We start from the raw sequence: 27268 nt of genomic DNA, 5'->3' as shown, positions 1-27268 counted from the left end.
TCTAAGACAGATATGCCCCTCTGAGCTATATAATTGCTGTGTCTCTTCACCACCATGAGTCACAAAGTTGAGCCAGTCCAACATTTACAGAGCATCTATTCTAGGAATCTTCAGATACATGTGACCGATTCTTCAGTGTGTCCCCAATGACCTCAAAGACCTTCATCTTCTAACCCACCTTGTAAAGCTCACGTGTAACTGAGCCCTGGAGAGCCTAGGTGACTTATGCTAGGTGACTTGGTTACTAGGGGCCAGATTTGGGGCTCAACTTTCCAGCCCAGTCTCTGGTACACTGCATGATATCTAAACTTCATGATCTGATCTCCTTGCCGTTTGCGCTGGGTCAGGCTTTCCCTTTGAAAGTTCGAGCGTGGTCAGTCCAAACGTATAAACTTCATATTTCACCACAGAAATGCTAGCATGAAGTTTCCTTTGAAGTGGAAAATATGATATTGCTTCAAAGAGTCTACCCCACTTGTCTAAAGAGAAGTTTTCATGCATTTTCCAGTGGCCTCTAATTTTTCTCAGTGTTCCAAAAATTATTCACTGTTTCTTTCATCTACAAGTTGGAATTGAGAGGTTGACCTAATTCTTGTGTTCCCTCCTAGCACAAGGAATAGCACATTTTCAAGGATGATAAATAGTCGTGCAAATTGCAGATGGGGGTCTATAAATACTTAGCGAAATCCCTACAGTTGGTGCCAGGTAGAGTGAGAGAGGAGTCAAAGCATCTCCTTCTCCTGCATCCTTGTGCCTCCTTAGAGGTTGTTTAATGGGCAAGCACCACAATGCTTGGTCCTCTTTGATTAGGACTCCCTGGAACAGAGAAGTAGACAGCCCATTGCACAACTTCGTATCACTGTTGTTATCTGTATCCCAAGCCTTCTCCCCTCTTTTTAGGGCTTTTCCACAGCTCTCTTCCTTGGAGAGGAATCCATGTCAGCTCTGTGTTAACCACAGTGCAGCCTGTGCATTCATGCCTTGCAGTTTTTAACTTTACTGTTATCTTTACAAAAGGAAAAAAAGCACTGGCCAATTTAGTATCCACCACTTTGTACCTGCTTAGTAACTATTACATGGGTTAACATCTGTTCATTTTGGCACAGGGGAGTCAGGTAATAGTCAGGCCTTGAGAAAGTGGTGGTGTTGGGTACCCATGAGTCAGTTTGGGCTCAGAGCAACCCTGTGTGCAATAGAAGGAAACCCTGCCAGTCCTGCTTCAGGCTCAAAGCTGCTTGCATGTTTGAGCCCAGGCTGGCCGCCACGATGGCCGTCTAGCCGCCACCATGGCCGTCTAGCCGCCACCATGGCAGTCTAGCTCTTTGAGGGTCTTCCCCTCTCCTGACAACGTAGCCAAAGTCTGAATCCTCACCGTGCCTTAGTTGTCACACCATACATAGCACGGCATTTAAGGCCATGAACCGTGGAGTCCGGTTTGACTTCGTCTGAGGACCCTTCTTACACCTATTTGTCTCGGTCTTCTCATTGTTGAGTGAAGAGAAGAAGTAATGAACAAATAAGTCTGACGAGCGAACGAGGGCCATTTAGCGGCGAATAGCAATGGAAGTGTTTAGATTAAGGCTGGGCTCAATACACTTCAGCCGAAATGACCATAAGCAGGAGGAGGAAGAGGAAGACTTATGGGTCTGCTTTGTGCATGTTGCCACTTACAGTGCACTTAAGTAATTTTACTTCTCCTGTGCTTTGTTTGTTGCAAGGATCCAAGTGCATTAGGGGGTTGCAGGTTGTGATACCCATTGGAAAAAACTAGGCCACAGAAGGGAAGTGTGTCTCTAAGGAGCATGAGTTAAGTTTATGGCTAAAAGCAAACATAAACCATGAGGAGGTTTTGCCTTGCTTGGATAGAAAAGGAAGCTACTATTCAAAATGGTGGATTCAGTGAAGGAGACAGAGCAGCGCTTTGAGTTCTTACAGTATGGCTTTTATGAGCATATCAGCCTTGTCTGATATCGGCCTTCTATCCCCTGGAGCTGTGTCCCTAAAGAGGGCATGCGGAGTATTCCTGGAAAGTTACAGATGGACTTTTATATGAAGGCAGCACATAAATCACTCCTGTGAATAAGAAAACAAAACCAAAAACGCTTCCTTCAGGATCTCCACACCTCTTATGTATCTGCCTAGCCCTGTAGGAACACCCCAGGGCTCCCCGGTCCCTTCAGCCTGTTCTTCCTTGGGGCATTGAGTTGTTATCCTCGGAAATCACCTTGGCTGCTCTCATCTTCCTTTTCGTTGCTCACCTTCGTCTGGAGCGTCTCACCTGCTCTGCCAGAGGCCTGTGTGGAGCTTCCTGCGGCTTTCGTGAGCCCCACAGCCTCACATCTGGATTGACCTTCGCAGCAGAGAGTTGCCCAGCCCTCTCCCTTAGAACTATCTTCATGCACAACACAGGTAATGAGACTCACAGAATGGGACATAAGTGGACAGGGGCACAGCATATCTGTCAGATGTAGCTCCCCCTAAAAGGAAGAAAGGAGGCTGAACTCTTGTCAACTTGACTCACTCATGTGTCCCCGTGGCCTTTTCAGCAGGAATGTCATTCTTGCTACATCTCTAGCTGTTCAAGTTCCATCTGCAGCCAAGACCTAGTTCAGGACCACCTTCTCTTTGGGATGTTCCTGTATATTCTCAACTTGAGCCAGTTCCTTGATTTCGGTGTTCCCATGTCTCATGATTAAAACATTTTATTTGAAATCATAGATATTTCCATATGTCTTTTATAGTTCCTCCTCGCCCTCCTCCGGGGCCAAACCCCTGTTTCCTTCATTTCTGTAGCCTTGGCACTCACACGGCACTCAGGAAGTGTACGTTAATTGACAGTATTGTTTGCAATCATCTCTGTTATATTTAGGTTCCTTGTTGATCAGAAGCTTGTTTAAGGTCCGCCCGCTTAAATGAAGCATAGGGATCCTTCACATGGAAGTATATACCATATTTGATGCAAATGTGCAGTTTATGCATTTTCATATCGTGTAGTCCTCCACACATTACGTCTGCCAGTGCGCTCTGTCAGTGGTTTTTTTCAACCGGTTGCTGACTTCCATCTCGATGTCTTAGCTGTAGACACATGTAAGGCTCGGGCTGCATCTGGGTCTGTGTTCACATGGAACTTTCCTCCCAAGCAGCGGCCCCTCACCAGCCGACCTTTGAGCTTCTAAAGCAGCCTCTCCCCAGGCAAGCTCCCTTCTCCACTCTGCAAACTCCGTTTCCTTCCAGTGCAAGGAAAAAAATCATTTGTTCTGCCCCAGAAACAACCTGCCACAGGGCAGCCTGCCCCAGCCCAGGAGATGCGCTGGTCTATGCACTCCAGGACAGAGGCCACGCAGCCCCCACAGCCATACATGTTCTATAGACACGGCTGCCTGGCTGGCTTGCCACTGTGCATAGGATGTTTGCTTTGAAGCCAGGGGGCACAGAAAGAATTGCACGTTTCCCACTCAAATAAGATAGGGCTGACTGAGTGCCCAGGGACTCTGCAGGGCAAGGGCAAGAGGCACTATACCCACAGCATCCTGCTCTCGGGCTTCACGGGGAGGCAGCATCTTGGAACCCAGATCCACTCAGACCAAGTCCCCTGCCTACCACAGAACCAGTCCACACTGAGGTGGTGGCAGCGTGTGTCTGACAAGCACGCCACCCAGGCCTCTGCCGGTCCCTGCACTCTGCACCTGGCAGAGATGGGCTCCGAGGGTCTCATCACTTTGGTGCCCTGCCTCAGTTTGCCCCAGAGGAAGAGCAGTCTCCATTGTTTATTTTCTGATTCGTGGATACTGCTCAACTTGATCCTTGACTTTCTGACTATGGCTGACACCTTTCTTGTACAAATGTGATCAAATGTATCATTTTTGGACTATTGGATAGAGGTAAATGAGACTGAAAAGCCCGTTTGGAAATGTCATAAGGCATGTACAAATATATCCACAGAGCAAACTGTGTCAGAACTACTTTGTATCATTTCGTCATTTCAGTGCATTATGTGTACACATGATTGACCGACGTGGGTGTACCCTTTCCAGGGGAAGAAATGGTGCTACAACTTTCTCGATACTTCTCCAAGAGGCCTGCTTTATTTTCCAGCAGCAGTGGAGGCTGAACCCGTAACATTAAGTATTCTCATGAGGGCAGAGGTAGTGCCGAAGGCCCCAGGTCAGTCCCTGCATTACATTTCTTGATTAGCAAAAGGAATGAAGCTAGTAATAACTTGCTGCCTCCCTATTAGCTAGGATAGTTAAAGTGATAGGAATGATGGAGCATATTCCACTGATCATGATATCCATGATGGTGTTGTAATAATGGCCCATTGTATGTACTGACACTTAATTACAACATGCCCATTTCACCTCAATAAGAATGATGCCGTGGACCCTGACCTTCCTGTCCTCAACCTCCATTTCCCGGCATTAAAGAAGCAGTCTCTGAAATCAGTCTGGCTGGGTTCAAATCCTAGCTTCTTCCCCTACCAGTTCTGCCATCGTTAGCCTCTATGCGGCGATTTCCTCATCTGTAATACTGGGCGGCAAAAATGCTTGCCTCATTGTATTCTTTCTAAAGTTAAAGAAGATTATGCATCTGCGTGTGCAGAATGGTGACTCCATAAATGTTCCTCTGAGTCTCCGGTGGTGCAGATGGTTAACACGCTTGTCTGCCAGTCACCCAGAGGCACCTTGGCAGAAAGTCCTGGCAATGCCCTTAGCCATTCACAGTCAGCCCGCTGAGACCATTCTACTCGGCCACCCATGAGGTGGCCCGGAGTGAGAACTGACAGGATGGTAAATGGACAAATGCTAGTTAGTATTGCGAACCCCCCTTCCCCAGGTATTAGATGCGGCCCAGGCCCAGGAAAGCCCCCAGGTGAGTGCTAAGTAAATGTTCTTTCCATTATAGCAGAAGCATTTCTATTTAATAGACAAAATGGTTCAAACAAAAGGGTTAAGAAGCAAAAGGGAGAAGAGGCAAGATTTGAGGTCAACTACTTTAGGGCTCAAAAGGTCTCGATAAGCATCAGAAGGCCCATGGGGGCCCCCATAGGTGGGTAAGCAGCACCCCTTTTTAATGGAGGCAAAGGAGACTTGCACAGGGAAGGCAGCAGTACAGGCTGACAGAATTCTCTGTGGACCACATCTGTTGGTGCCAGCTGTTGCCAGTCTGTTTCGGCTCGCCGAGAATAACAGCAATAATTTTCACTTTATAGCAACTTCCATCTCGGGATTTCAGAATGCTGCATAAATGTAGATTAAGGCTCCCAAAATTCTCGTCAAGAATGAGCTGCTTTACAGGGCATCAGGAATGCGTCACTGCCTGAGACTCTTCCACAGCAGAAAGAGGACCAACTTCGTTTTAAATTAGACCTGGTTTCCAGGTCTGATCTTCCTTCTTAAGGTCACCATGCACATTCCCTCCAGACAACCTTGGAGAACTGACTTCCCCTCCTGGGTGCTCAGCTTTCTCCAGAGGAAGGGATTCCTGGACCACTGAATGGTAGCCAGTGTGTCTTCTGTGTCTGAAACCCCGAGAGAAAGCAGCAGATCTAGAATGATCTCCCAACTAGATCACTGCTTGGCGCATTTGGAGAGGCCTAGATAACGTTTTAGTGTTTTTTGCATGTTTGCACCTGAATGCAGCAGACTGTATCACTCCAGCCACTGGGAACTGCCCCCATTCTTCAGCTTTCACATGGAAGGGTGTGGGGCTTTCACTTGTTTTTCCCTTTATAAATGCACAAGTCCAAGCGCTGTTCATTATTTCCTTTGACTGCTATTAAATTTAGCATTCACCCCCACACCCACCCGCCCCAGGCTGTATCAGAGATTGTTGAAGGAAATTGTCTTTTGAAGAGCAGTTTTACATCTTTTGCTCAGTTGTGGAGGGAGATATAGAAAAAGCCGCACTTCTCAAAGCCTTGTCTTCAACCAGCTGAGTCACATTGCCTCTGGTCCTTGTTCCAGCTTGAGCTGCCATCTTTGTACAGAGAGCAAATATAATGTTATGAAAGTCGTATTTGTTTTTAAATGGTTCTTTTGGTAGTTCGAGTTGGTATACTATTCGGGTAAAAAACTCACTGCCATCAATTCAATTCCAATTCTACTTCTGTAAAGAGTTAGTTTCAGAAACCCACAGGAGCAGTTCTACCCTGTCCTGTAAGGTCACTATGAATTGTGTGCTAGTCTGGGTAAACTAGGGGAACAAATCCACAATTCAATTCCAATTTGAGATAGTTAAGGTTTATTGTGGCAACCTGGCCGATAAACACATGTGGGATTAACTGCAGGGTAGAGAAAGAAATGGCTTGGTGAACCTCACCTTTCTAGTTCTCGGGTCTCTTGCTTTCTGATGTTTGGACCAGGGTGCAGTTTCCTTAGCGAGTTCCCTGCTTCAGCTGGCAAGGCTCACTTCCTCCGAGGCATCCCTGAGGGGAAGCCACATGGACCTACCCCGATGCAGCCCTCAGTGCTGGAGCAGCTGTGTGGAGACCCTGCCAGCACTGAGATGCTTACACCCTCACTGATTCGGCTTTCCTCCTGCAGTTGGCGTCATAGTGTGTGTTTTGTGAGATGGAGAAGGATTTTGTGGATTGGTGTCAGACGTATGGGCTAATGTTGGACTTGTGGGCTTGGACAGCACTGCGTTGGATGCTTTCTTAATGTACATTTACTCTTTATATAAACCTTGTCCGATGCCGGCGCCACGTCTCGGCTTTCTCCTGCTGGCCGGCCAGCGCTCCTGCAGGCAGTTGGTAGGTGCCGGTGGTTGTATAGACCTCCTTGGCTTGAGTGGTATTTGAATGAGCTCTAAATCATCCCTGCCCTCCTGTATTCTATTTGAAAGCTGAAGTTCAGGCATTTATTTTGAATAAAGTTGGTAACCTTGAAAAAAAACAAAAAAAACTCTCTTATACATCTGAGTTTCTGTGGATTTGTTCCCCTAGTTTACCCAGACTAGCACACAATTCATAGTGACCTTACAGGACAGGGTAGAACTGCTCCTATGGGTTTCTGCAACTGTAACTCTTTACAGAAGTAGAAAGCCTCCTTCTCCCAGGGACTGCCTGGTGGTTTCCAACTGCTAAGATCCCTGGAAATATTTAGATGTGTTGTAAAATCCCTCTATAATGATAACTCGAGAGGACGTTTGTATGATGGTTAAGTGTGCACTTTATAGACTTGAAGGCTGGATTCAAATGCCAGATTCGACTACTATCAAAGTCATTTGAGTACTCAGTTTTCCCATTTGTAAAATCAAGAGTAACCATCTGATAGGGTTGTTGTGAATAATTAGTCCTTTCCTGTAAACTGTTTTGAACACTGTCTGGCATCTGCTGAGAATTTAGTAATTTTATGTGGTCTCATAAATCAATAAACATCAATAAACACAAACAAAAGTTTTCTGCCTTCCAAATTTCACTGAAAAATAAAAACACCCATGACCATTGATCCACTTTTGTCTCATAGTGACACTATAGGACAGAGTATAACTGCAGCATCGGTTTCTGAGATGGTGAATCTTCGTGGTTGTAAACAGCTTCATCTTTCTCTGGTAGAGTGGCTGGTGGGTTTGAACCACAGATCTTTGGGTTAGCAGTGCAACACTTAATTCAAAATGCCATCAGGGCTCCTGAATTCATGAAAAGGGATTTTAAAAAATACCTTTGATGAAATTAATGTGATTTACATCATGAGGGATGACCAATTGGAAACATTGAATGCTACTGGGCTTTAGATTCGGTATCGCAGCGTGATCCCCTTCCACCCTCCTGCAAGTGCTGATGAATGATACTGTGTCCTTCATGGTCAGACTCTCATCCACCTTCCTGCCACATGTGGAAGGCAGCCATGGTTCAGATTTGACAGACTGTGAGCATTTAATACAATGAATCGTACTCCCAGTTAAATATTAGCACATAGCATGCATCACCTTAGATTTTCCTCCTCGTGACCCTGAAGTGGAGGTGTGTCCCCTCCTCCCTGCCTGCTCTTCGCCACCCCCTACCCCCCCACTTTACCGGTTTGAGTGCTAAGAGAAGTTCAGAAACACTTGTGAAATGGTCTACAAAATGAGTGCTGGAACCTGGCATTTAAACCAGCTTCTTTCCGCTTCCAAGTCACACGCTTTCCCCCTTACACCACAATCAGTGTTGCCGAAAGTAAAGGGGGCCGCATTGGCCTCCAGCCTCTGATGCAATTAGCATCACGCTTTAATCAGTGAGGTTGACTGTCTTGATTAACCTTTATGATAGATCATGTAAGTTTCATATTTCTAAATGAATATATAGAGGCATCTGTAAATTAGTGGAAAAACACTGAGCTTGGATCAGAAGACTTGTGTTTAACTCCTGGCTCCGGTGTGATTTTGGCTAAGTCACTTCACTTGCTTTAGAGAAAGAGAGAATGCTAATATCTCTGCGGTTTTTGAACTTTGTACAATATTACACAGGGGTTTCTTGTGGACTATAAGAAGAATACAGATGTAAAGACTTTGTAGCCCTGTGATGGAGTCAAATGCCTCTCCGTGTTTATGAATTGTAACCCTCTTCTTAAGTTCTAATTATGGTCCCCCGTGACAGGATCCTTGGTCATATAGTGGCTACATATTGAGCTACTCACCACAAGGTCAGCTGCTCAAAACCATCATCTGCTCCTTGGGGGAGAGACAAGACTTTCTACTCCCGTAAAAAGCCTCAGTCTCAGAAACCCACAGGGCACTTCCCTGCGGCCATGGGGTTTCTGTGAGTAAAAATGGACCTCATGGCAGTGCACTTGGTTTTGGGTTTTTCACCCTCCCGGTGTCTCTTTCTGACTCCTGGCAACCTTCTAAGATATCGTAGAATTGCCTGTATGGGTTGATGAGACTATAAGTGTTTATGGGAATAGAGCCCACTGCACCACCAGCGCTGGGAATCGGAATTGCCCCATGGGCAGTGAGTCTGGCTTGTCTTGACGTCTTTTGGGTGTGCTTCAGCACACGTCTCTGTGCTGTGCATCCATCCGTCTCACTTGTGGTTGCACTCAAGTGATATTTGTACAAGCATGACTTACAGTCATGAATAATCATTATTTAGTATTTAATTGATATAAACTGTGAATGATTTGCATAGGCCAGCTCATTTAATTTATGATTGAGGCAACTAACTCTTAGTGAAGTTAAGCTGTTTGCCTAGATTGCACAGATGTTAAGTAGTGGATGTGGGATTTGAACCCAGGCATGTAGAACCAAGAGTTAACAAACAACACTGGGGTATTGAACAAAGTTAAGCACTGGAGGACCTGAAAGTTGGGGGATTTGAACCAACCCCCAGGATTTTAGGAAAACAGGCCCGGAGATCTGTTTCCTGAAGGTCACAGTGTCAAAAGCCCCCTGGAGCAGTGCTGCTCTGCACACAAGGGGCAGCTGAGCTGGAATCAACTCCAGAGCCTTCACCACACCCTATATGGATTCATTCCCTAGGTGGTACAATGGGTCTCTAAGGTTGGCAAGTCAAAACCACACAGCAGAAAGAACCATGGATGCCAAGGTCTGGCGATCTGCTTCGGTTGATATCAGCCAACAAAACCCCGTGGAGAAAGCAGTTCTAGGCTCTGACACATGGGGTGGCCATGAGTTGGAATCAACTGGCCAACAAAGAACAAGAACAAGCTATGCTGATTACTCTCAACATTCCATTTCTACCTTGTTCTTTATTTCTTCCTTAGATGCCTCTATTTCCTGGCTGGATCATGAGTTCGTGCCAAATAAGTGTGTCTCATTCTTAGTCTCTAGGTAGCAGTACTGGTGGATAATGTGCAGTTTACCAGAAAAAAAAATGTTGGACACCATTCAAATACCTTGGAAACAGACTCATGAGTCTTTTCATGTCTTTGTCTCTGGGTGGAAGCTCATCTTCCCATGATGTTGAATTACTGTGATTTGATTTTCACAGGTCAAGCAAGAAACATTTTCACTGTTATTCTCACCTAGCAGCTTTGCCCACCTCCCCAGCAGGCCCTCAACTCCAATGAGATCAAGGAGCTCCGTGCGTCTCCCACCGGGTGCACTTGTTTGCCTCGGATGATGGTATTATTATTGAACGAAGCACATGCCCTTTCTCTGCATTGGATTGTTGAGCAAGAACCCCTCTGACTCAAATGGAAACCACTGTGTGAGTGAAGGTGAAGTACAGGGAGTTAACCATTTGTTTGCTGGGTTGCATTTCCCACGAAAATCTCAAAACCAGAAATTTACCTCAGCTATGGAAAGTGATGTGCCAAACGTCAAAATTGAATATGAAAACGGAAAATGGATTTACATGTTATTTCAGTGTCTTGTGGCATGGCCAAGCACCTGTCAAGCCCACCAGATAGAAACAACTTGTACAGTAGGGACAGTGTTTGTGTGCCTACCGGGTTGAAAATGTAAGTCTGTCTGTCTGTCTGTCTGTCTCTCTCTCTCTCTCTCTCCCTCCAACAAAAGAGTCCATGCTTAATATTTCTAAAGTCTCTATTAAAGCACACTTTTAAAGTTCTAGAGGTCATTTTTAACTATATATTATTAGAATCATTTTTTAAAATATTGATTTTTTTAAAATATTCACAACCCCACCATCCTGACACAAGCCTTCTGAGCATTTTGGGATATTTCCTTCTAGTAATTTTTTTTCTGCACCTATATTGATCCACTTCCTGGTACTCTTGCATGTGTTTTTTTATATATTTGGAACTATTAGATTTACTATTTTAATATTATTCCAGGTTGTGCCGCTACATGGTTTGAAATCTGAGATTATCTAAACATCTCACAATAAGAGATTAGTCAACCCTCATATTGAACAAATAGGGAAATTAGAGCCACTATCACTCAGCCCAGGCAAGAGAAGCACCATGGAATTTCTTTGATGATACATCTTTATTAACAGTGTGGCATCGAATTAAGGATGGTTTCCTTATGGGATGAGGCAGTGGGTTGTAGTAAAAAGCCTTTCTTCCAGCAGTGGAGCAACTAGAACTTTGCGTTGTTCAAGGACTCAAAGATGAAATGTCTTCTCAGGGGCCATCACTGCCCGGCACTGGTGGGACGCAGCAAAGACCGAGGCATGGTTTAGTTTGAGAACACAACTTTGCCAAGAAGCTTGTTATGTTTATCAAACTTTTATGAGTCTTGAGAAGGTGAAGGCAGCCACTAGAAATCCTGTCTTAACACATCAAATCCCTCATCCCGAAGTAGCAGAATAAAGTCTAATTAATAGGGCAATGCATGGGAGTTTTAGTCATAGTGTGTGGGAACAACAGTCTCTTTTAGCCTTCTGTAAGGACAATGTAAAGTGATGTTTGAGGAGAAAACATTGATCGATCGTCTCATCTTATGTAGACAACTTGCTTTCTCATTTAAGGAGGGTGCACTGGGGGGTAGAGAAAGGGCAGTGAAATGATACTGTGAATTCCATTACCAGGAGATCCTTTGATCCAGCTGCTGCTTAACCCTGAGAAGCTGGAGCCACTACTACATACCTTCCAGTCATCCCTATTTCTTGCCTACCCAGTGGGATAGCACCAGTGGCTGTGTCTCATCTGCCAGGAGCACACCCAGGCAGGAAAGCATAAAAGGAGCCTGTTGTGCTTTGACTAGCTTACGTAAGCCCTGTTTTACTATTTATCATCTGATATCAAAAGCTGTGATGGGGAGAGATTAGCCCTTTGGAGAGCCAGCAGAGCAAGCCTTCACCAAATGTATTTCACGATTTATAGATAAAAGAACTCACTAAGTACATCTCTTGCTAAAGCAATCATTAATATGAAATTCAGGTACACCATACAGAAGTACCATATATACCCGAGTATAAGCTGACCCGAATATCAGTCGAAGTACCTAATTTTACCATAAAACTGCATTAAAAATTGTGCCGAAAAACTTGGCTTATACTTGAGTACATATGGTATTTTAATCTGCAGAGAGGAAAGAAGAGAATCAGTCACTGATGAGAGATTATCTGTCACTATTCCAATCCCAAGGTGAAAGCCAAGCCTGGTAGCCGTTTGTGAGCTGTCGCTGTGGATAATTATACCTGCCGGTGATTTGAGGTTTAGTGTTTTGCATTTTCTTCCTAGGAGCGTCGGCATTATTCTTCTTCATTGTATAGGTGATCAATCAGTAATAGAGAAACAACTTCTCAGGGAGCTGAAGTGATGCCTGGGACATCAAGCTGTCGGAACAAGCATGTTCCAAGCGCAGAGACTCGGGAGGACCCTTTGGCCTGTGGCGACAGCAGAGGTGGAGAGAAAAGAAGCCACTTTCCCTACAGCTCAGCCTGAGGCTAGGCGCCCTGGGTCAGTCCCGCCTCACCGTGACCCAGCGTACAAGTGAAGGAAACACTGTGTGGTCTTGCACCATCCTCACCGGCTGCCTGTGCGTGGGCCCATTGTTGACGCTCACTCTCTATCATGTGGAGGGTCAGCTTGGTCACTGACTCTCTGTTTTAAAAAACTATGGTTTCTTCCCCAACGACCTCCCGATCGCAGGTTCAAGGTACCTGAGGCAAAATTCGGCCTTCTAAGGAGAATTTTGGCTGTACTTAGAAAAGATAGATTTGTTTGTTCTTCAGACAGTCCATGATATAGAACATTCCTCACCAGCACCATAATTCAAAGACATCCATTCTTCTTGTGTATGTCGTGTTCATTGTTCAAGTGTCCCATGCCAGTGAGGCAATTGAAGGTAACATGGGTTGGGTCAGGCTCCCCTTATTCCTCAAAGTGACATATTTTTGCTTTTTTAATATTTTGAAGACGTCTTTGACAGTAGTTTTACCCAATGTAACATGTCGTTTGATTTTCTGACTGCCACTGCCAAGGACATGGATCCCCATAAAACTCAGAGGGTAGCCCCTACAGCTGCCTTAGGGGAGAGAGCCCAGCCCTTTCTCTTGACTGCAGGAAGCCGGCCTGTAGTCCTGCCATGTTGTTACTTACAGCCATCAGTCTCTGGCTAGGACTTTGGCTAGTCATTGGCTTTGGAACTTATGAATAGAACGGAGAACATGCTTTTCTCCTTAGAGGAAGCTGTAAGGAATTTTCCTTTGTGAGTTTCTGACTGTTAACAAATAGGCCATCCTCCCATCCTTCCGTCATGCTCGGTGACTCCTTGCCTTGGGGCCAGTTGTTTTAGTTTGCAGCAGAATCAGTGTCCAACAGCCAGCCGTCCACCTTCCTCCAGAAGAACCCGTGCCTTCCATTAAATAGCCAGGCAGTGAGGGGAGAATATGTAGTCTAATTCCCTGAGAGTCAGAAAGATGAGGCAGCCACAGGAAATTGCAAAGTGCAAACTTGACACAGCTAAATAGGGGGAAGAAAAGAACAAAAATATCAGAAATATATTTTTTCTGGCAGGCCTTCAGCTCCAAAACGGGGCTAATTCTACCTTTTGAAAAGGAAGATAATTTCAGTGTTTCTTTTTTCAAGAACACATAATTGAAGTTATTTTCCCTATGAGAGTAGGAGCCTCTTGTACATCATTACAAATGGACAAGAAAAATGAGCAGCTCTGGTACCCAGAGTGATAGAGTATTCATTATCCTGTAATCTTTCTGAGTATCTTGGCTGCCTTTTCCTGATGTTTTATCTGACTGGGCGGTGCTTTGCTGGTAAGGTTTGGGATTTGCACGAAGTTCAAGTTCTCGAGCACCAAGTATCTTTGCAATCAAGAGCCTGTAAGGACTAAAGGGAAAATAGCAACCCATGTCAAGGCCAAAATTGGAATAAATCAGGAAGCTGACATGGTGGCCAGGTAGTGAGTCGAAGTTTTGTAAAAATAGTTCCTTTGCACATGTGTATTTAAATATTTAAATGTTGTCGCAGAGATTCAATGTGGAAGACTTCCCCCACCCTGGAGTCAGATGGATTTGCCATAGTGTAGACGGTTGACCATATTTCCTCTATTCTTTTGGGGTGGCAGAGATGCTGCCTTCTCCATCCAAGGGGGATGACGGTAGGGTAGGTTGATTAACCTTCCTGTGTTCTTGGTTTGAGTGAAAGTTCAGTAGGCTGCAGAAACCCTGTGACCTGCCCACTGCTTACTCAGATGAAGAATGCTGAATGAAGCCCTGGATTGTTTCAGGGGATGCTGATAAGTGCCCTCAGTATTTTCTGTCAGTGGAAACCTCTATAATGATGAGGTTTCCACTTACTCAGTATATGTCTGTTTTTGCAGACTACAAAGTACTTGCAAATGTGAATACCTGTGATTTCACTATTGATATCTATGATCCGACATGAAGGGCACACAAAAAACACTGATAGAATAGCATCAGCGGAACCTTTGAAAACATTTTTTACACATCAAGACACTGAGGGCAGGGAATGGAACGTACAGGCAGAGCTAAGGTGATGGTACTGGTTGTTGGCTGCGGCTTAGTTGACTCTGACTCATGGGAACCCTTTGAATAATATGAGCTGAAGGGTGTGATCCATAGCGTTTTAACGGGCTGACTCTCCTAAGTCCATCACCTGGCCTGCCTTCCTAGACTGTCTGAGTCTAGAGGCTCAGCTGAAACCTAAAAAGTCCCAAGATTAGACAGATTCTACATAGTTGAGCCTTCTGCACTATAGGTCTCTATGCAACTCCGTATGAAGTATTTCAAAATACCAGGAACAACCAAAACTCGGCCGTCAAGTCTGTTTTGACCTATGGCAACTCTCTCTAGGATCGACAGGAGCAGCTGGTAGGCTTGGACCTCTGATGGTTAGCAGCTCAACCTTGTTATGAAAATATGAAGGCCACCGAGATGTGTGTTATCCTTAACCTAGGAGCGCTTCCTTGTTCACCAAGCATTCTACCCAAATGGATTTTGGTTATAAAAACCAGCCTTCGTCATTACTCTCTATAACTTTGATCAGGGGCCTAGATCACATTGGGTCGTTATATCCGTATGAAGCCTTCCTGGGAATCTCTTGAGCCTCTAGCAAGAAAAAAAAACAAAATTCAATGAAGAACCAGCTGCCGGTATTTGGACATTTTCTATTTCCTGACACTTTTAAAAATTACACTATTTTTCCATATCATTTAAATATGTAAATGGGGGAAAAAGTAACCCATTTACTTACGCGTCACTTTCAACCATTGCCTTTGAGCGTATTTTTTCCCATCTCCCTCATTAAGCAGTGGATGGCTTTCCTTCACATGATCCCTCTGGGCCCAGGTTCCTTCTATCTCGTATTTCCCATGACCATGTAAAACAACACGGGAGGGTGGGCATTAGTTGTTGTATGCCCAGGAAAAAGAGGGAACAGATTTGTGGGAGCAGTTTTATGTCCCCACTGTGGTCTTTCTTACTCATAGTTGCCTTTAAATTGCTAAATATACCATGATGCTGATGACAATTCTTAAAATATCATTGACAGTGGTGTTTGAAGATGTTTTGACTTTAATAAAATCAACCATGCTTGTAAAATCCACATGAGTCTTTTTTGCCTAAAAACATAGCCGTGACATGGACTTAACCTTGCCTCTCTAACCTCAACTTCACTCTGAATCTCATTTGGTCAATTCCAACTCAAGGAACCCCAATGGCATAGAGTAGAATTGCTCTCTCTCTGCGGGGTTTCGAGGCCATGACCTTTCTAAAACCATATGGTAGCCCTTTAGTTCCAAATTTCTTCCCAGAAGGTTTGAACTACCAGCGTTTCCATTTGTAGTTGAGTGTTTAACTGTCAGAAACGCCTAACTCCTCTTCTTTTCCATTTCTCGCTGTTTTGGGTAGAAAACAGGTTCTTTATAACGACGGCTCTTGCAAGCTCCATTTTCCTTCTTTCTATTTTTTTTAAGTTCCTTTCCTTTTTTGTTTCGTTTTTTAAAGTGTCTAGTGAAAACCAATGTATCCCCCCAACTCAGGGTACTGATTTTATACCTGTGTGTGAGTACGTACATTTTATTGTAATGATCTAATTTCATGTCGGTTTCTTCCTATATTGTGAGTTGTCAAAGGCAGGAACCTTGAATAATTTGGCTTTATAATTACAGTGCTTGCTATGTGACAGCCCCCCTCCCCAACCCTGAAGGGTAGATTCCTCCTGCTGGCAACATGGGTTTCTAATGCCTGATAGATGACCCCGTATAAGGCAAATGAATAGAGCACTGAGTCGAAGGTCAGATACTGACTAAGTAATACAGCTGCTGCAGAAACGGATGTCTCCACCTGGCCAGCACCAGTGCTTTTCCCTCTGCAGTGCAATGCATGACTTCTTTGGATGGGTTGTTTGGGTTGTTGTCCTAAGTTGGATTTAAAGGCTGTGGTATTTTCTTCTCTTCAGGGTGGACACCCAGGGCCAATGGGTCCCCCAGCTGTTCCTTCCTCATTCCGTCCAGAAGATGAGCTTGAACATCTGACCAAGAAGATGCTGTATGACATGGAGAACCCACCTGCGGATGAATACTTCGGTGAGTGGGATCGAGAGCGGACTTCTGAATTCAGCATCCTACTCTGATGTTCCTCCTTATGGGTTAGAAGGTGTTTTCTTCCCCACTGGTGAAGTATTTGAGGCCTGGCGTTGATATGTGTACGCCCCTCACTGAGCAATGCTGGGACTTCCTCTCTGAGAGTCTCATAAGTATGATATCTGTTTAATGATATCCAAATATCAGTAGCAATGTAGTCTCTTGAGGTTAAAAACATTGACTTAAATGCATTAGTTTAACTCTCCATCCTCAATTCCTTTTCCTATGCAATTCTATACATATATACAAAAAATATCATGCTCTTGTTATGACAGTGGAACAACATCTATATTGGATTCTGAGATAAACTTTAAAAAATCATGTTAGAAATGAGAGGTCTATATTAAGGAACATTAAAAATGAGGAGCTAACATGCCAAGTTAGATATGCTTTAAATACCACTGCAGTAAAATACATAGCAATAAAGAAACGTGGATTGTGTGGCGGATCTATGAGAAACACTGACAAACTGCTCAGCTAAATAGTGTCTGTGCCTTCCAGGATTATCCTTTAACTACTGATTAGTTTAACTGGACAGATGACCCTCCCTAAACCTTTATTTTTTTGTTTTGTCTTACGTATAGTATGTAAATAATAGCTAACTTAAACGGTTTTGAATGTTGAATGGAATATTTATAGAAATCACTTAGCCAAGTTCTTGGCATGTCTAATACAATCAGTAATCAATAATCAACCCTTGCTCTTTTGTGCTTACAGTTTATTTAAGAAAATAAGCTTTGCCCAAATAAAAATCTATTAATAATACCTGATTTGAATTTAAGTTCCTGGCAGCAATAAAACAGATGTCACCAAGTGATATAAAAACATTGCCAAATGAGTATTACTAGCCTGATAATCTGGATGTAATCTGAGATAATAGCAGAGAAAATGGTTTGGAGCATCCTTTCTGATCTCGAGTTCCCGTTTGCTCAGACGGAGCTCCGACATACCTCCAGCTCCCATCTTCTCCGTCTCTTCTGATACCAGCTGTCCCTCCCATGATTCTCCACTTTACTCCTGATTCCTGATTCACTTTGCTCCTGACTCTCTCCTTTGCTCCACTTTGCTCCTGATTCCCCCTTGACTCTCCACTTTGCTCCTGACTCTCCACTTTGCTCCTGATTTGTAGCAAGGGCCATACAGAACCACCAACAGAAATTACCATTTAAAACAATGGTTTAGTATTTTTTTTCTCCATAGACAAGGAAAAATAAGATAATCATTAGTATGGTTTTTACAAATATTTTGTATTTTAATGAAGCTGTTACAGACAACATGCATTTAAAACCCATATCCCAGGTCAAAAAGCACAAATATAATCAAAGAGAGTGGGTGGTTTCCGTTGAATACACTGCTGCATAAATAGCTTTATTAATTGTTAATGAAATGTAGAATTTTGAGGATCTGCTGGCAGGAAGCTCTCCTGTCCCTGTGCCTCGCAGTCCCATCATCTTGGCAGCGCCCGTCTACTCTCTTTCATCGTCTCTTTGCTGAGGCCTCTCGACTCGACCTGGCTTCTTTGCTCTGGTCTCTTGGTCTTTGTGCCACAATCTTTGGTGCCTCTGGTCTTGGCCTGGCACTCTTCAGACAGTGATCTGGAACTGGATCCTCTGGGGCACTTCTTTGGATGCTCATGGGTCATTTTTCTGTTTGCTTCTGAGATGCCATCCTACACAGAGGGATGGCATTAATGGTCTTGTGGTTGTATTTCAGGAAACCACAGCCCCAAGAAAACAAAGGGTAGTCTTGGTTCAGGCCCTCTGCTAAAGTGGAGACTTCATCTCACCTTAATCCTGTCTGTTCCCAAAGCAAAGAAAAACCAAACTCCCTGCCATGGAGTCAATAATGACCCAAAGTGACCCTGCAGGGCAGGGGAGAAATGCCCTTGTGGGTTTCTAAGACTCTATTTTGACTGGAGAAGAAAGCCCCATCATCCTCCTGGAACACCTGGTGGCTTTGAACTGCTGACCTTGTGGATCACAGCCTTACACGTAACCACTGTACCACCTAGGCCCTTCTCATAGCAGAGAACTCCTACAATGGGATTATAGCCACAGGCACAAAGGCCAGGCTTTCTAATAAGAGCTTATGGTTAGGAGGGCCATATTAAGTAATTGACTACATCTGACTAGCTAACCTTTATTGACTACTTATACTATGACAGACACCGAGTAACTCATTTCATCCTTGTAAGAACATTTAAATTGGATGCTACAATTTCTAGATTAGTAAATTCAAGCACAAGAATATTAAGTAATCTCCTCCAAATCAACAGTTAATAATTTACATTAGAAACTCAGTTCGTGGTCTATGTGTTTACACACTGCCATAGAAGACCGTAAGGGAGCAGCAGAAAGGGGAAGGCCCTCAAGGAGATGGATGGAGACCACGGCTACAACAGTGGCTCAAATATGGGAACAATTGGGAGGATGGTGCTAAGTGGACAGTGTGTTCTTCTGTTGTGCATATGGTCACTATAGGTTGGTGGCACCAACTTGATGGTACCTCACAATATACTGAGAGCAAGTTTCATGGATGTCAGCCTTAGAGAGTCAAAAGTAAAGGCAGAGTTGGCGAAATATGAGCCAAAGCCTGAACTCAAGGAAAATGTATTAAATCCAGGAAAACCCACCAACTTATTTGCAAACTATTTTGTTAGGTGCTGTGGGGGACTATGGAGATGAGCAGACATGAGTTTACCTTGAAAGGTTCTAGATCCCACTGCCATCAAGTTGATTCTAGCTCATAGTAACCCTTATATAGACTCCCATGACTTTTCTTGAGTCTACAACCTCATCTTTTTGCCAAAGAGCAGCTTGAGTGTTTAAACCACCAACCTCGTGGTTAGCAACCCTATTCCTAACCCACAGTGCCACCAGAGCTCCTTGGGATGCTCATGATATGACATATGTCAGGGTTATGTGGTTGTATTATAATGCACATGGAAAGTTGGAAGTATAAAGAAAGGTAAGGATAGTGTTTATGGAGTAGACTTTACATGAGATATTAAAAGTATGCTAACAGACATTTGAAAGGGGAAAATAGTAGAAAAGTGGGATTATTCCTGATGGAGTAATTTTTGACATAATACTGAAGAAAGCAGTTGGAGTGCCCGTGTGGGAAGTAGCAAATATTGGGAGATAAGACTAGAGAAGTAGATAGGCTCGATCTAGAGGGAATTTTTAATTCTTGGCTAAGAGATCCGACCAACATCCATCTTTCAGTTTGTTGTGCTGTACTCTGGTGGCTTGCAGGGTCACCCGTGGCTGACAGATTTCAGCAAAAGTTTTAGACTGAGGCAGATTAGAAGAATGGTCTAAAAGTCAATTGCCAAAAATTCGGCTATGTAAGCCCTATGTTAAACAATAGAATCGTATCCAATCTAGTGCTGGAAAGTGAGGTAGAGCAACACCATTGGGAGTAGTTCAGCACATTTTTCATGCGGTTTTTGTGGTAAAATGAGGTGCCTCGGCTGATATTCGGGACAGCTTATACTCTAGCATATGTGGTAGATCACTGAGAGAACTTGTCTGCGTCTGTCCACTGATCACAGAAATGTGCTTTGTTCGAAATACAGTGAACCCTCGTTTATCGCGGTTAATCAGTTCTAGACCCTACCGTGATAAATGAAATTCTGCGAAGTAGGATTCCTTATTTGTAAATCAAATATTTTCGTAGTTAGAGCATAGAGGACATGAAAAAACACCCTTTAGTCACCATTACACTCGTATTACCCAATTTATTAAATGAAAAAAGGGAAAATGCAGTAAAACATTTTGGACGTTACAATGATCATTTATTATATTATGAAGTACAACGGATGGAGCGAACGGAAGACTCATTCAAGTCGAAATGGCGTGCAACCTCCACGATTTTCTTGCCATCTTTGATCATATCCAAAAGTTTTACCTTTTCCTGGATGGTGAGCATCTTCCTCTGGCGCTTATTTTTATTGTCAGAAGGCTTAGAAGAAGCAGCTCGTTTAGGAGCCATCATAGGGCTTAGATAAAATTTCTTAAAAATCGCAAACAATTACAGTACACTGTACAAAAGCAAAAATGCATCTGATACGTAGCTCTAATACGTAGCGATGCAGACAGAAGCGTGTACAGTATGAGCCAATCAGTGGCAGTAATGACAGAGCACACGCTGTTACGCAAAAACCGCGATAGAGTGAAGCCGCGGAAGTCGAAGCGCGAAGTGGCGAGGGTTCACTGTATACCCATCTGTGCACTGGAACATTAGTAGCAGCACTTTGACTTCCCATCACACTTATGAGAGGCCCTAAACATTCTGTGGAAAATGAAATGAAAAGCTAATCGACTTTTCTATGAACCTTTTGAAGCTCATATATATATATATTAGATATCGGGATGCTTTATTCTAAATACTTCAAGCACAGTGTCTTCTAGAAGCAATCCCATCTTGTAAAAGCAGAGTGTAGTATTTACGTATTCAATAAATTAAAATTGCTGTAATGATAATTAATGTATGGGTCATATTCAATTTTCTCTTTCTCATTCAAATCCTTCATAGTTTTTTATCAAAAAGACAATCAGATCTCATGTCTAGCATTTGAATGATACGCCACTTCAATCTCCTAACTTTTCTTACAATAGGTAATTTTGAAGCCTCTAAGTCAGTTAATTTGAGAAACATGCTGTCATTAGGATCTGACTAATTCCTCACAATTAGACTCAGGTTAAACATTTTGACAAGAACGCTACATGGGTGATGGTGTACTTCCTACTACACAAGCAGGTGGCATGTGACCATTTGTCCCATTAATCGAGCTGTTAAATTTTCATTACTTAAATAATGATGGTTTTTCAGCAGGCCTCTCTACTGTAAAGCTACCTTGTATCCTTTGTAATTAAAAAGTAACCCGTGGAAAGACAAAGCGGGTGCATAAGCAAATGTGGTGAAGAAAACTGGATGGTGCCCACTTATCAAAAGATAGATCCTTAGGTCCCTTCAAAAAAAGATCCAATCAAAACCATATATTCTGAGGAAATCTACTGGGCCAGTTAAATTCAAAGCAGAGAGGCCATCTCAGAAACTCATGGCAACTTTTTTTAAGGAGTTTTTTAAGGAGTTCCAAAAGTGTAATCTTGAAATATTTTCTCAAAGGATACAAGATGACCGCAGGAATGTATTATGAAGAAGTTTTAGGAAAATTTAAAACTCTTGGGGGGAAGCCAAGGGAAAATTTTTCGTCGCAACAATGTACCTCTTTATTCTTTGCAGGTAACAAGGGCTTTCCTACAATAATTTGGTTGGGCAACCTTACCTTATCCCACCCTTATAGCCCTGACCTTACCCTTTTTTTATTCCACATTCTGGAAAGAAAACAAAAGACCAGGATTTGAGTGACAGAAAGATGCCAAAGCTGTTGTTTAGACATAGTGTAAACGCGAGTGCAGACTTCCTCAGGGAAGGGTTAGAGAGGTGGGTCTCTTCTTCAGAAATGATTAGATGTAGATGGGAGATCTATCAAGCTTCATGTTTTGATTTTTTTATAAAATATTTTTATGATTTCTATAGCAATATGCTTTACGTGTGTGTGTGAAGGCAGCATTAGTTCAGATTAAAACAGATGTTTTAACTCCCCAGAACAGCCTTTCACAGATACCTTATAAGATTTAAGTCACATTTCTCTGCATTATAAACTGGTCCATTTTAGTGACTATACTACCAACAAACACAAAAACTTATTACTGTCCATTCGATGTCAACTCGGAGACCTGGAAAGAAACCCCCATAGGGTTTCTAGGACTGATGTTTATAACAGCCGACTGCCACATCTTTCTCCTGCATAGTGACTGCTGGATTTGAACCTCGAATCTTTCACTTAACAGCCAAATGCTTAACCAATGAGTTACTAAGGCTTCACTGATGACTATAGGGGATCTTTGAAATTTCCATTTGTCGTGCATCTGTTGCCCTCTTTTCTACTAGACGGATGACTGGGGTGATGGTTAGGTCAGCAGCAGATATTTAGCTACAGTCTACAAGATTACAATGTCCACTTATCACTGGGGTCTCACTGGCAGATATAGAGGTGATGTCTGGTTTCCCTTTTTCAGGTGAGGAAACAGATTCAGAGGAGCTCCGTCAGTTGCTTAGGGTCATGTAGTTAATAAGTTTTGGAATTCAGACTCACTCTCCCAGTCTCGAGTCTATTCTGATTCATTACATGACAGGAAGGCATTGCGGTGTCTGCAGATTGGCAATAGTTAGCTGTTCTGCTTCATGTCAGCCTTCCTTTCTGAAGCCATGACCTTCAAGTGATGGATGGAAAGACTACCAGTACCAGGGCCCTAACGTTTATAGGCTACATATTTCATGGTACTGATTTTGTGTTTCAAGTATATTTCATTCCAGAGTGAACTGATAGGACAAATAAGCAGAGTCACGCTGCCAAGCCTCAACTACATTCAATAAGACCCTAGAAACCATGTTAATAAATGCACTGTCATGAATTTGATTCCAACTCATAATGACCTATCTTTTATTCTAAACTTTCATCCAACCTTGGGGCAGGGGGCAGGTTAGGGAGCAAATGACTGATAGCCACCACTACAAAACCCCCACCTTCCCCCAAGCCCACCCTCCAAAAAGTAACTGCCGATGAGTCGATTCTGACTCATAGCAACCCTGTATAACAGGGTGGTACTGCCCCAGTGAGTGAGACTAAATCTTGAGGAGCGTAGAACACCCTGTTCATGTTTATTCTTCAAGCCAGCTTTGGTTAAATCATTACAAGCAGGGACTTTTTACTGAATCTTACATGGGCATTTTAAAAAAAAAATCATTTCTTGTGCAAAAGATGCTAATTTTCCTTCTGTTTTTATCAAAAATTGTGACTTTGCATTAAAATATTAAGCAAATGTTACTAAGGATGAACAGAAATTGCTGAGTTTGTATACATGAAGGGAAGATAAAACATCTTAAGTTGTGAATATACGCCTCTTATTTGGACCTAAGTTTTGACTGTAATAGATTCATTGGCCATCCTCAATGAGGTTTCCCTTAGACCCGTGATTGGACTTCTAAACACTGCTGACTGAGGGCAAATGAAGGGCCTAGATATTGGAGATAGGGGGAGATTCTTGTCTAATTCAATAAAGCAGGCAGTGAACTTGCAGTGCAACTCATTTGCAGTAAGAAAACATAGCTTAGTTCAAATGCTTACCTCTTGGAAAAATCTCTTTTTAGAAACTATTTTTATAAAATAAAAATATCTGTTTATTACAGATTTTATAAACTATTATATAAACTATTTTATAAACTAAAAATAGCTGTTTACAACAGAGGAGCCCCTTAGTTGCACTCAGAAAGAACAAGAGGTGATGAACTATAAGTTATTAAAATTTGGGTTAAATTTCAGAACTTAAAATAGTGGGAGAATTTTAAAATTAGTTGAATGATTGGGGGAGGAAGGTATAATTGTTAAGCCTTTAGGGACTCCACAGGGTTGACCACTGGCTTGCAGGTTCTGTTTGTCCCAGGGGGTGGAGGGGAGAGACAGGTAAAGGAACTTTGCATTTATTTCTAGATAACCGTAAAACATGCACCTTTCCGAAATTAGCTAAGGGTTTTCCACATTGAATGGTATCCAGTCTCTATATTGTGTACTTTTGTTCATTTTAAAAAAGTTTTTACTGTTGCTCTTCAGAATATACACGAGAAAACATAGACCAAGTGCACCCTTTCTACTTTCACAAGTCAGTGACGAATGACCTTCTCACGTTCTGTGACCACCCTGACCTTTCTTCAGGTGTTCCACCTTCACTAGTATAAAATCACTGGCTGCAAGTTTCCCATCTAGTCTGGGGTTGCTTTCAACAATTCAGTCCCATTCAGATAGTTCTTTAAAAATGAAAGTACACAAGGCAGACATGTTTTGCCAGCCAAGCTAAACTATGGTTTTAAGGTGAGTGCATAAGATATTTTTGGTGTAAGATGTAAAGATTTCTCAGGAAAATAGTTTGGAGGGTTCATCCGGCCTTGATGGTTTCAAAAAGTTGAATTCCGTGGTAATTTTCAATTCTGTTCTCCTCGCATTTTATCATGATTCTTCTATAGAATCTTTGATCAAAGTGTTCAGTAATGGGACCTGAGCACCATCCAGTCGTTCGGCTCTCATGGTATGGTTTCATAGAGGCTGCTTATGTGCAAGAACTAATGGGTTTTAGTTGCTTGATGTCAAGCTTTAGGATTAGAGTTCCATGGAACATCCAAAGTAATTGCCCTACCACCCTGTGTCGTGCTTCTCTTTTATCTACTAGTTTATTGTATAGCACCGGAGGTCTTAAATGCTTACAGGTGCTTTAAATGAAGACTACCATACTTGAATACAGCATCCCTGGAAATGAAAGGTTTAATGTATCTGAGGATGGGGCATAAATGCTTTCCATAATACTTTAAATAATATATATTTAAAGTCATTTTATTGGGGGCTCCTACAACTCTTATCACAATCCATACATCAATCGAATCAGGCATGTTTGTACATATGTTGCCCTCATTCTCTTCTAGATATTTAATTTCTATTGAGCCCTCGGTACCAGCTTTTTTTCTCCTCCCCCTCTTCACCCTCATAGCCCCCCAATAGATTGTACATTGTTATTATTTTCATCTCTCACACCGACCGCTGTCTCCCTTCCCCCATGTTGTCTGTTGTTCTTCCCCTTGTAGAGGGGTGTATGGTTATGTGTCCATCATTGCGAACGGTTCCCCCTTTCCCCCTTCTTCTCCCCCTCCAATATATTTTTAAGCACAGAGGTGTAATTAACTTGGCATTTTTAAAATATAGTGTTAGGTCTTTTTGAAAAAAGTTGAAAATTGTGAGTTTTAACCTTTTTTAGTAAGCTATATGACAATGAAAAATCACTATAAATTACCTTCTGAGAACCTAGAATTTTCTCTTCTTCTCTGGATATTATTGTTATTGGAGGATTTTATTGATTGACTGAGTGCCTGAAGCCAGGAGCTTGTTCTAAAGTCAATAGGATCATCTTCTTCAAAGATAGTTGGGTAGAGATAAAATATGAGGCATGGGGGTGGTGGCATGTGTGAGGCTTATGAAAATGAAGCCAGGAATGAAAATTTCTGGTGCTTACTTTATTGATAACCCTAACACACCAGGCTTGCTGTTCGGCATCTTTGTAACAAGCATAAGGAAGAGTCTACGCCCAATGTTTGGTAACCATTGGTTAGAGAGATCAGTGGTAGGCATTCAAACATCTGGTCATTAGATTACATTCGATTTTTCAAGTATTGTTCACCACTGATAGTCATTACTTTGGGCATCGAAACTTGCTTATCCTTTTGCCTCAGTTTCTAGTTCCAACTCCTCATCCCACTATCTGCCTTTCAGTTAGTCGTATGGAGGTAGCTTACTTATTGTTATAATACTGGAAGCTGTGCCACCATTATTTCAAGTGCCACCAGGGCCCCTTGTGGTGCACATGTTTCAGGAGATCTTCTAAGCGAGCATGTGGTCGCTGGCTTTAGGTGCCGTCATGTTGGTATGTACTTACAACAATCCTGTGTACAACATAAGGGGAAACACTGCCTGCTCCTGTGCCATCCACACAATTGTTCTTAAATTGATCCCCTCGATCCAGCTACTGTGTTAATAATTCATCTTGTCGAGGTCTTCTTCCTTTTCACTGCCCTGCTACTTTAGCGGGCATGATATTCTTCTCCAGGGACTGAGCTCTTCTGACACTAGGTCTAAAGACCTATAACCATAATAGAAGAAGAAGGATTAGAAAACAAGTTATTCAGATAAAATGCATTATTGATTTTTTTTTTTTTTTGAGGAGGGGATAGTTTTTGCTGTGGGTTTTCTGTTCTTTTGTACAAGCTACCGAAGAGTGCTGGAAATAGATGTTTTCGAGTTGATGAGGTGTCTTGAGTATAATCTTTTTGTCATAGTAACTCTGGTAAAAATATTTGTTCATATCAGTATATGTTTGCAGGACTAAATAAGTAATTATCTTAAGCATTGTATGTGCTTCATCTTCACACACATTAACTTTTAATTAGTTCGACTATTTAGTTTGTTTTTAAGCATTGATGTGCAAACTCATATTTGTATCATAAAGAAGGTGATTTTAGAAACTGTTTATGAAGAAATAACCATGTTCTCGAAAACTGAAGCCCAAATAGCTTGCTCAAGGTCATATATTCAGGTGGGAATATTTTCAAAGACCAAAATTTTCTATCTGAATCAAAAATAGTCCCTGATCGGAAGAGGAAAGGCAGGGGTAGGGGTCTACTCGTTTTGTAAACTCAGATTTAAGTATACCTTATTCTAATTTGACCACAGAAGTACGTAAAGAATAAAATTATAATAAATAATAATAATGTGCCGTAAATAGCTGATTAGAGTCCATGCATTTATGTTCACCTGGATTCCTTGATTTTAAAATACAAAAGATTAACAATGTCTTTTTTTCTTATTATCTTCATCAAATTTACTTACTTGTTCAGTGGCTCTCTTCCGGCTGACAGGGTATACCGAAGGGCATCAATTTATATATCCCCATCACTGGTACTAGGACAATGCCTAGCCCATACGAGATGTTTCAGAGCTAATGAACTGAGGAACGAAAATTGTGAGCCAGCATTCCGTTATAACTTCCTCACGATGTGGCATATAGTAAGTTAGAGGGAGGGAAATGTTTGATTCATGCTTTAGATATTTATTTAGCACCTCATTGGATCATAAATGTTGACCCTAGAAGGACTCTTTGGGCCCACACCACATTCTCTCTCTCTTTTT

The 27268-nt window shown here is 42.5% G+C and overlaps 1 protein-coding gene across 1 annotated transcript in view; it reads left to right on the top strand.

Moving 5' to 3' along the window:
• LOC101647152 (lipoma-preferred partner homolog) overlaps positions 1-27268 on the top strand; it is a 625785-nt gene that overhangs the window by 529542 nt on the left and 68975 nt on the right. The window contains exon 7 of the mRNA XM_045296410.1: positions 16290-16416. Coding sequence (XP_045152345.1) covers positions 16290-16416 — 127 coding nt within the window. The remainder of the gene's footprint in view (positions 1-16289; positions 16417-27268) is intronic.

This window comes from Echinops telfairi, unplaced genomic scaffold, assembly GCF_000313985.2.
Source record: "Echinops telfairi isolate 266 unplaced genomic scaffold, ASM31398v2 ScPeMD7_7407;HRSCAF=8445, whole genome shotgun sequence".
Lineage (NCBI taxonomy): Eukaryota > Metazoa > Chordata > Mammalia > Afrosoricida > Tenrecidae > Echinops > Echinops telfairi.
Note: the sequence above shows the minus strand (reverse complement) of the source record. Positions and strands in the feature narration are given on the sequence as shown.